Source organism: Olea europaea, chromosome 15 (assembly GCF_002742605.1).
Source record: "Olea europaea var. sylvestris chromosome 15, O_europaea_v1, whole genome shotgun sequence".
Taxonomy (NCBI): Eukaryota; Viridiplantae; Streptophyta; class Magnoliopsida; order Lamiales; family Oleaceae; genus Olea; species Olea europaea.
In genome coordinates, this window is record NC_036251.1 from 11,089,135 (window position 1) to 11,100,030 (window position 10,896).

The 10,896-nt window shown below is 30.4% G+C and overlaps 1 protein-coding gene across 1 annotated transcript; it reads left to right on the plus strand.

The window, feature by feature from the left end:
* Positions 1-10,063: 10,063 nt before the first annotated feature.
* LOC111411224 lies at positions 10,064-10,564 on the plus strand. Its single transcript, XM_023041779.1, has 2 exons — positions 10,064-10,208; positions 10,266-10,564. The coding sequence occupies exons 1-2, from the start codon at positions 10,064-10,066 to the stop codon at positions 10,562-10,564; spliced, it is 444 nt and encodes a 147-aa protein (XP_022897547.1).
* Positions 10,565-10,896: the final 332 nt, after the last annotated feature.

A 10,896-nucleotide genomic window follows, 5' to 3' on the forward strand; every position in this document is an offset into this window, starting at 1 on the left:
TTACAAATTGGACTCACAATGAAGGTTGAGATTGAAGTCAAACATTCAAGACAAAATCCTTCCAAACAAGAGTTTAAGAGCCGCATGTCAAAGAAAGATCAAAATGAGAGCTTAAAAGTCAAACTTCGAAGAAACATCAAAGACTAGGCTTTCTTAGATCAAATGTAAAGATACTAATAACTTTGATATTTTTAATAATGCATGATAAAAGCTCAAAAATCATTTTGTACACGAAAAACTATTTTGAATATCACTTGCATAAAATGTTTTAATCAAAAGTAAGATTAATTTTTAAAGTGATGTTTGAACTTAAAACATTGTTTACCTTGAAAATAGTTAAAAACACCTTCAAAAGGTCTATGTTTTGTCAAAACATTCAAATCGGATCAAATGAGATCAAAGCGGAAAAATAGATCGTAACTGACCGCAACCAGTAGGACGACCGGCTGAGATTGTTGATTGACTGACAATTTTCAATGATCGAAAATTTGACCGTTCTGATTTGTACAACGGCTATATTTTGGCCAGTCGGACATGAGGAAATCGACCAACTACTCATTCGAACTTTTAGAATATTTTGTTCATTGAATACAATTACTTTTTTACATTCATCAAATTAGTTTTTAAGTGCATTGAAGAGAGAAATTCTTGAACAAAATCATTTGAACTTATACTGCAATCATTTCTTCCATTTCTCCATATCAAAAGACTTTCATTGATTGAATCAAACTTTTTAATCATCATCTTCATCAAAGTTTTCTTATCTAACGCTTGAGTTATCATTTGTTGCTATTCATTGAAATGGTAGCCTCTCTTAGTACTTATTTCATTTATATCATTTATTAAGAAAAAATTTTCATGGTAAAATTATTACCTTAAACTTATATGTCATAGTGAGGTATTGTGAAAGTTTAATAGCATAAAGATCGGTGTTCCTTATTTTAAAGTTATCGTTTAGGTCATATTGATGTTCTATGAAAACTTAATAGTATAAGGATCGATGTTCCTTGTTGTAACTCACCCTGTGGGTCATATTGAAATCCTGTAAAGCTTAATAATGTGGTCATATTGAGTTCTCATCAAGCTGAATATTATATAAGAATCATTACTTCTTGTTAGTAAGTCACAGGAAGCGTTGTAAAATGAAGGATTGCATCATAAGTCAATCAATATAATGAAAAAAACATTGCTCGTGTCGAAGAGTTTGATATTAGAGGACGTAGGTCGTTACTTTGGATCGAACCTTCACAATTATATTGTTTATATCCTCTCTACTCTTTTACTTATTGTTACTCAGTTTACGATTATTATTTGATTGATTTGCCTATTTTCAATTGCTTACGATTATTACTAATTGATCAATGTATTCTTAAGTAGCTTGATTTAAATTTATTTTTCAAAAAAGTTTTAGAAATCAATTCATCTCATCTTAATTAGTTATTCTTTGACTATCAATTCTTACAAATATTGATATGAAGTTATGCTTCTTCAGAATCAATAAAGAATTTGTATAAATATTTGCTTTTTAAGAACAATAGCATGATATTTTTAAAATACAAGATCTTACAAAATTATGCTCTTCGGTAGCAAGTAGTACTACAATTTAAAGTCATGTTTCATTCAAACAATGAATGGCATGCATAATATAATATGAATGAAACAAACAAAATACAATTAATTTTCGAAAAATATGATTAAACATTTTTTAACCATATATTCACCAATCAAATAGTCAAAATAATCAAAGTCAACAGTTATATATATTTTTTGGGATAAATATCAATTCATAAATTACATATATGCTATATTTTTCGAGTCACGTGCTACTTCAAAAGCAATCTATATTTTTTAAGTGTTTCTTCGAGAACAATACGACATTATTTTTTTTAAATATTGAAATTATAATGTTGTGCTCTTTAGGAGCAGATAATATTTTTTCAGAATAGTATGACGTTGTATTTTTTCAAGAGCAACAATAAATTAAGCATATCAATTAAATACGCATAAATAAAATATTTTATGCTGTGAGCATGCAATTATAACGTGTAAAACGATGCAAAAATTGAATATTTAAAATCTAATGATTAGAATTAATACATATATAACAATCAATTAAAAAATTGTTAGTTCAGAAGTGGGAATGACTGACTAGGACAATTTGTGTAATTGGGCCAATACGCAATTCTCATACTAAACTTTCAATTTAAAAGAATATATAATCTTATGGATAGAAATTGATGATTTCTGTATGTGGCGTGTCAAAATATATATTTTGACATTAAGATCATCGATCAATGAAATTTTTTTACAAGAATTTGGCCATTATTTATGTATAGATTTTCTATGAATCGATACTTGGATTTCAATCTTAACCGTTGGAATTTAAGAAAAATGAGTTGTAATTTTGTTGTCGAAATTTTACGATGATTGAACCACAGATGTAGAGATATCAACATTAGTTCACGGTTGTGTAGGCTGTCCAAATTCTACGAATTTTCTATACGTTCGATTTCATAATTTTTCTCCATTTTGGATGAGTTTCTCCTTATTGATTACGTGTTATAGAATTAAAGAAATAAGAAATAAATGTGGAAATAATAGAATGAACCAGTAAATCGTGTATAATTTTATTATTATAATAGACCCATATTTATAGAGTTTAAAATGAGAGTTACAATCTGAATAAAATAGGCCATTTTAGAATATTTGACCTATTTATGTATCCTGATCAAGGGTGGATTGAGAAGGGGTCTGGGCTGGGCTAATATATCTTGATCACAGGTGGATGGAGAGGGGGACTGTACTGGGCTATACCCTAGCCCAGTCCCGCTCCAGCCCAAAAGCAAATATTGGATTCTAAAAAGTGAAAAAATCATATATACCTCCAAATAAAAAACAAATTCATTTTTTACTGTAATCTAATATTATATATTTATTTTACTATGCATACGCATGAAAAAACTGGAAATACTGACTATGAGACCTTCCTTATTTTGAGGCGAAACTGAAAACGCTTAGCCAAAAATCACGATCTGCAATCAATAAATTATTGCTTCATAGGTGGATTTTCAAATTCAAAATGAGTGAGACATTGCAATAGCAGTAGATTATTCTTCCAAAATAGGGAAAAGGGGGTTCTAAAAGAATTAACAAAAATTTTCGTTTATTAAAAATGAATAATAGTAAAAGTTCTTTTTTTTTTTTTCAAAAAAGACGTATTGAAGTAATAAAAATGTAAGAAACAGGGTAGGACCTTTTATTACTATTGTTCATTTTGAGAATAAAAAGGATTATTCCTATCCTTATGAATCCGACAATACTATGTTATTTCCTTTATTTGTATTGGGCATCTTTACTTTGTTCATTGGATCTATAGGAATTCGTTTCAATCAAGAATTGGATATATTAACCAAATGGTTAACTCTGTCTATAAACCTTTTACATCAAAAGTTGAATGATTCGATCGATTGGTATGAATTTTGGAAAGATGCAATTTTTTCAGTCAGTATAGCTTATTTCGGAATATTTATAGCGTCCTTTTGATATAAACCCATTTATTCCTCTTTCAAAAATTTCGACTTAATCAATTTATTTGTTAAAACAGGTCCTAAGAGAAGTCTTTGGGACAAAATTCTAAATGGTCTATATAATTGGTCATATAATCGTGCTTATATAGATGCTTTTTATACAACATTCTTCACTGGGGCGGTAAGAGGATTAGCCCAATTAACTCATTTTTTTTGATGACGAGTAATTGATGGAATTACGAATGGGGTTGGTGCACCATGAAGAGAGCTTTCTTCACGTCACGTTTAAGGAATTGTTAAAATTAAATAAATGCCACCTTCGATATTCAATTATCAGGGTTCTTATAGGATTTATCTTTTCTAGAATTTTTGACTACTGAGGTATTAAATAGATTTTCTATAATTATTGATATTTTGTGTATTGTATATTTAGTTGTAGATAATTAGCTTGTAATCCTTGAATCCGATCGGTGTGTGGTAATTCGTTTTATCATTCTTACACCAAGATACATTGAGTAATATATTGGATTGTGTGTTAAAATTATTTGTATACTGAATAGGTTATTGGGTCAAACACATGAGGAATGATTTGGTTATTGTGTCAAAATTTTTGAAAAGTCCAATAATATCAATTTGGATTCTAATTGATATTACATGATGTTATGTACCATATGAAGTGTGTATATCTATCATTGATCAATATGGACTCGGTGAACGTGGTATAGATGTGGTTTTCAAAAAACAAGAGTATCGCACAAGGAACATTCACAAGACTTGTGTCAAAACTAGGAAAAAAAATGTTGAGAACTAGCACAAAGAGCTCATTGAAACTCAACGTTAGATTTGAATAATTAAAAGTACCTCTAGATAGTTCATTTATTTGATTGATATTTTGTGACTTTTGTTTTACGTAATATACAAAATGAATTGTTGTTCAACTTGGCATAAGAAAAGAAAACAAATTACTCTGTATTATTAATGATTTTGTACTTGTACAGTAATGGTACACAATTACATTGATTTATTACAAATGACATGAGATCGCATATAGTTCTTAACATGAAATTAATGATTTTCAGGTTGTCTACATCAAATGAATTATTGTATCAAATGTCGGATAAAAACTCACAGCATGTTGTAGCTTTGAAGTTGATTATGTGCATGTGCAATCAATTTCAAGTGGATGGAGTTTCGTGTAAACACGGATTAGTTGTAATTGAGAACAAGCATAAAATTTTTGCTCCCAATACACACGAAGGATATTTACCTGGGTTGTTAAGCTGGTTTTGTTGTACCACTTGGAGATCGTACCCAATGGAAAGTAGATAATTGTCAATGTCATGGTGAGATATTACCTCCTAGATCAAAGATGCAAATTGTAAAATGCACAAAAAGTTGGGAGGAAAAGAGAGAGAGAGCATAGCCAAATGTATCTTAGTTTGAGACATCATATATTTGTATTCTATGCTTACCACTGAATCAACAACTTTTATTCTCAAGATATAAAATGAAATACATTGTTTCCTTCTCCTCTTTTCATGCTCTCTCTCCTTCATACCTTTGTATGGTTACTTTCATACCAAAGAGAATGGAGTTGATAATATAAATAATGCAAACCTTGAATAAGAAGGTAAGAAAACATACCGCAACCAACTTCGAGAAGCTTCTCCGGAGTTGAGATCAAAGTTCGTAGATGCTTTAAAACTCAATTTCAAAATTGCCAAGAGTATTTGTATACCATACCATCGTATGTTAGAGACATTCACAGTGTTGGCCTTGACTATAAATGAGATAGATGATCGCCTAAGGCCCCCTTCGATGAGGGCCCCAAAAAAATTACTATATCTTATTTTACATGTATTTTTACATATATACACAGTCCCATATTTAAAATTAGTTTAAGGCCCCCAAAAACTCATGACAGACCTTGGACGTTCATCCTCAACTCTATGTCCTTGCTTGAGTCAAGGTTTACAACATGTCCAATATTTTCTATATGAACGTATCGATTTCATTACTTTAACATTTTAAAGCATTATTTACTTGATGTCAATGATCCGTGCACTTGAACACAAATCGAATCTGCAAATTTTCTTCTTTATCTTTACCTTCCCCATGGAAGTATGTTAGTCATCACAACTTTAATTGTTTATACGAACTGTTAAGCTATCACCAATAGTTAGGAATTCAAATTAAAAAGTGTTAGTGGCAAACAGGATTGGTGCCCAACATAGATAATTGCTGCTGTTTTTTGTTAACTTATAATTGAATTTCGAAAATTTTGTATTTTAATATTATAGCTAGAATTGCTTTTCATCATCCTCCCAAACAACATCAGCATGAGAAGAAATCAAAAGAATTAACCCTCAAGTAAAGAATTGAGATACGATTTGTGGAGTTCTTGGAGAGTATTGAAGAGATTTTGATTTTGATTTTCGAAAATTCTTTGTTCAACGGCACAATGGTAAAGTTGAAGATTGGGATTTACTAGGGTGTAATTTGTGGGTGGGTTATACAACGTGTTTGGTGGAATAATTTCAGTTATTACTATATTAAATATGGGATTGAGTATACTTTCCATTTTTCAAATATACTACATATATTGCAGTATACTTGGTGAAAATAGTTTTGAAATGTCAAAAGGGGATTTTTAATTAAATTTTAGGTACATGGTAACATTTCCTCTTTTAAAAAATGGAAATTTTAGCCCAAATTCATGATGAAATGAAAAGAAAATAAGAGATTTAGTTCAGCCTAAAAATTAAATTTAGCCTAACTAATTTCATTCCCAACCCAAGTCCAATGTTTAATTATTCAAATTTAATTTAAGGCTCCACAATAATTACACATTCATTTTATTCACATTCATGATACACAAATAACTTGTTATCAAATTAGCTATTTTATTTAATACATATTTAACTAAGTTTAAAGAGTTCACTTATAATTGAATTAGTTTATTATATAACTTATTTAACAATATGAGGTGCCATATGTTTGATTAAGCTTAAAAATAATTAAGGGGGTGTTCTCTTTGTGTTTCAGTTTTGTGTTTTGAGTTTTGAATTCATCTTGAGTTTTGTGTTTTGAGTGTTTGTTTTGAAATTATTGAAAATGCGTTCTTTTTGTTAGTTTCTCAAAACAAAAAAAATAAATTTTTTTTTTTTTAATTTTGAGAATCACCACAACACCACCTAAAAAAAAAAAAAAATAAATAAATTAATTTTAATTTTTTTTTTTGAAATTTTGAGAATCACCACACCACCTCCTAAAAAAAAAAAAAAAAGGTTGTTTCCCGCGTTTTCAATTTTTTCAAGTTTTACACTGAAAACGCCCAAAACGACAAAAAAGTCGTTTTGTGTTTTCTTCACAAATTTTTTTTCGTTTTCGAAAATTCGTTTTTAAAAACGGGAAAGAGAACACGTTTTCACCGTTTTGAAAAATCGAAAACAGAAAACGGCCCGAAAACGGTAAAGAGAACAGGGCCTAAATTTTTGCTGATGTATTTTTTCATATATTACTTATTTATATTTATGAGTTAAAAATTTATTTATTTCGACCATGAGATGAAGGTTATTATCAAAATAAGTAATATACTCTATATTTAATTTTATTACTTAAAGATATATTTGTTAGAATTTTGTCACGAGTGTCCAAAAAATATATTCCGACATGCTTTTGTCACGAGCGTCATGAGTTTAACCTTATAAACTAAATCTCGTGTGATATAGAGCATCTTTTTTGGTATGAATTTATTGAAAAAAAAATTTAGATTTCAGTCCATCCTAATATATTTTTCTGGCTCTGGCCCTGATCCTGATAAGACTAACTAGCCCCTGTTTGGCTTTCATTAAATTACATTTCATTTTTCTCTCTTCTATTTCAACCATACAATCTTCCATAAAATAATATTACATATAAATCGAAAACATTTCATTCTTTTTCAACCACTCATTTTTCAAAAAAATACTATTTCACCAATTTTCATTTCCGAAAAATGGGAACCAAACAGAGATTAAATGGCATCAAAATTAACCCATAATTTGCAACATTTTTCACTTATTTGAGACAATTTGAATTTTAAATGGTAAGATATTTCAAATGGGAAAATGGTCAATGGCTTTTTATTGATGAATAATGAGTAATAATTTGTAAAATTCGTTAATTTACCTTTTTCTCTTCTCAAAAATATATTATACATCGTATTCTTCCATTTTACGAACATTTTACCAAGCAAAAAACTCTATTTAAATAAACAAAAATCATAGTGACACGGCATAGCATACATACACTAATGACTTCTCAAAAAATTATTAGTTTATATTTTATGTGAGGTTTATGTGAATATTTTATAATGTATTATATTATTAATTGAGCTAATCATTCATTTAGAACGTTATTCCATAATTGAGACGTCCAAATATTATGTAATCGTTTTTATTAATTTATTGGGTACTAAGTTATCAAGGTTTTATTATACTCCATCCGTTCTATTTATATAGGATAATTTTGCTTTTTTCACACGAATTAAGAAATTTTAATTAATGTTATTTAAAAAGCAAATATTGTAAAAAAAATTCATTGTTTACCCTTTTTTATTTGTGTAATTCTAGATTAAGTGTGGAAAATTGATTATAACTAAGCAAATTCAGGGCATGTTCGGTAGTGATTATAAGAACCAATTTTTTTTACTATTAGAGAGAAAAATAGATTCCACTTGTGAATGAAGAAGTCAAAAATGACGACTGACTATTGAAAATAGCGGTAAAAAAATTATTTTTTAGGGTGAAAAATTAGAACCAAACGAGGGCTAAATAAGGGTATATTTGTAAACTAACAAAATAAAACATTTTCAACAAGAAAAAATAATTATATAATTGAGACAAGAAAATAAGAAAAGTTAAGCTATATAAATGCGAGGGACAGAGTATATGTACAAAGTGAAATTATCCTCATATGATGTGACAATTGATGAGTGTAAAATTATAAAAAACCATTTTAGTGGTCTTATGAAAAGTCCTATGACATGTTTGATGTTCATTACTTTGAAAAAATATAGTTTTAAATAGTGATTTTTTGTAGAATGTGTAATAAGAAAATAAGAAAAAATTTAAGTTTATATGTAAAACATTTTATTGTTTAAACGTGTTGGAAGTCGAACTGTTGATCACTTTGATTTAAATTGTGCTTCCACAATTTTAACTAAAAGCGTGTTTTGTAAAGTGACACTTTACTAATGGAAGGAGTCAACTGGATTGTGATACGTGCTGATCTCTTGGCCGTTGAATCTGATTCTAGATCATTCTATGTATTTAACCCTAAATGATTTGGGTGGCTGTTGGCTTTTCATTTTTTACTCCATTCGGCTTCTCGAGTTCGAGGGTTTTTTGAGTCGCCTCTCTTTCTCTCTCGATGAATCTCTCATTTTGGCTCTGTTCTTGAGTGATTTTCAGAACTCTTTCTTGAGTTAATCCAGAATATGTTATAGATATCTAAGCTACTTAACTGCCGTGTTGAGTTTATGGAAATCTGAGTGGTTTCATGTGATGTGCGGTCGGGTTTGATGAAATCTTGGTGATTTCTTGTGTTTCTTGTGTGGAATAGCTTACACATTGTATAATGACTTGTAAAGTCATGTGATTCTTGGATGGCAGTACCTGTGACTTAAGTGTCTGAGTGATCTGTTCGTGGTTTCTTCGTGAACCGTGGTCTGCCTTGGTGAATCTTTATGAGATAAGTCTTTGTGACTTGTATATTGTAATATTCTGGAAACATTGTATACTTACTGCCTGATTTTGGGGGCCTTATAGTGCAACTGAGCTGAATCCATTGATAGTGGATGCTCAACAGGGGATTGGCACTTGTGCTGAAGCTCTGGGGCTTCAGCCGAAAAAATCATTGTGTTCATTATTTTTGCACTTTTATTTTCTGCATTTCTTGGTTCGGTTTCTATGAATGTTGGTTAATCTTGAGTGTCTCGCCATTTCAGTGGTATCAGAGCTTCTTGGAATATTGAGGACACCTGATTCTTGAAGGAATCGGATTCTTGAAACCTGCTCCAAATGCAGTGAGCACTGGCTGCAGGAATCTGAGTTCTTCGAACTTATTTGGTGAGATCTTTCCTATATTACTCTGTTGGTAATATTTACTGTAGAATTTCCTGAATATTTTCCTCGACTTACCTTGCATTATAAAACCTACTGTGCTTGGTCTTTGTCCTAAGACTCTTGAAGTTATAGGAATCTGAGATAACAACGCAGTAAGGTCTGCCATTGGAAGGTCCTGCTAGAGAAATTCAATCTTGACATACATAGGAATTGTGAACTCTGTTTGATATTCCTGCTTCTTTACTGAGTGCTGTGTGTTCATTGCTTGAGTAAATCAGTTGAAGTCTTTACTGATTGGATAAAAGTGCATAAGTGCATTGTTGAATTTATCCCTGATCCCTTAATCAGTCTGCAGTCCCCACATTGTATGTCCCTATGTGTTCTTGAGACCAAACTTGTGTGCTGTGTATTAACTTGGTGTTTCTTGCAATGGCGGCCACTGCTAAGTTTGAAATGAGCATGTTTGATGGAAGGGGGGATTTTAGTATGTGGAGTCAGAAAATGAAAGCTATTTTGATGCAACAAAGGTGTGCTAGAGCCCTAGATAATTCTTGGCCTGCTGAGTTACCTCCTGGTAGAAGAACTGAGTTAGAAGAAACTGCTTGAAGTAGCATTTTCTTATATCTTTCAGACAATGTGATCAGAACCATAGGAGAAACTAAAACAGCTTCTGAATTGTGGAACAAATTGAAAGCACAATATGAACCAAAAACTGTTCCAAACAAATGTTTTTTGCTAAAACAATTCTTTTCTTTCAAAATGGATCCATCTGTTGACTTAGAAGAGAACTTGAATAGGTTTACAAAGTTGACCCAGGATCTAGCCAACTGTGATGAAAAATTATCACAAGATCAGTTGGCTGTGGTCTTGTTGAACTCCATTAGTGATAGGCATAGAGATCTAAAGAATGCCTTGGAATATGGTAGATAAAATCTTACCACAGACATCATAACAAATGCCTTAAGAAATAGGGTTTTTGAATTAAAATCAGATTCTATTAACTAACAAAGCGGAGAAAATCTTTTGTTAAAGGGCAAGAATGTTGGCACATCTAATTTTCATTCAAAGTTTCAAAATAACCCTAGAAAAATGAAATTTGACAAAATGAAATCTAAATATAAGGCAAAGGGAAAGAAATGTTACTACTGTGGTAAGTTGGGTCACTTTGCTAAAGACTGTTATAAAAAGCAAAATGATTTGAAAGAAAAGAAGATAAGTGAAGGTAACGATGTTATATCCCATGATAAACAAAATGTGAACTA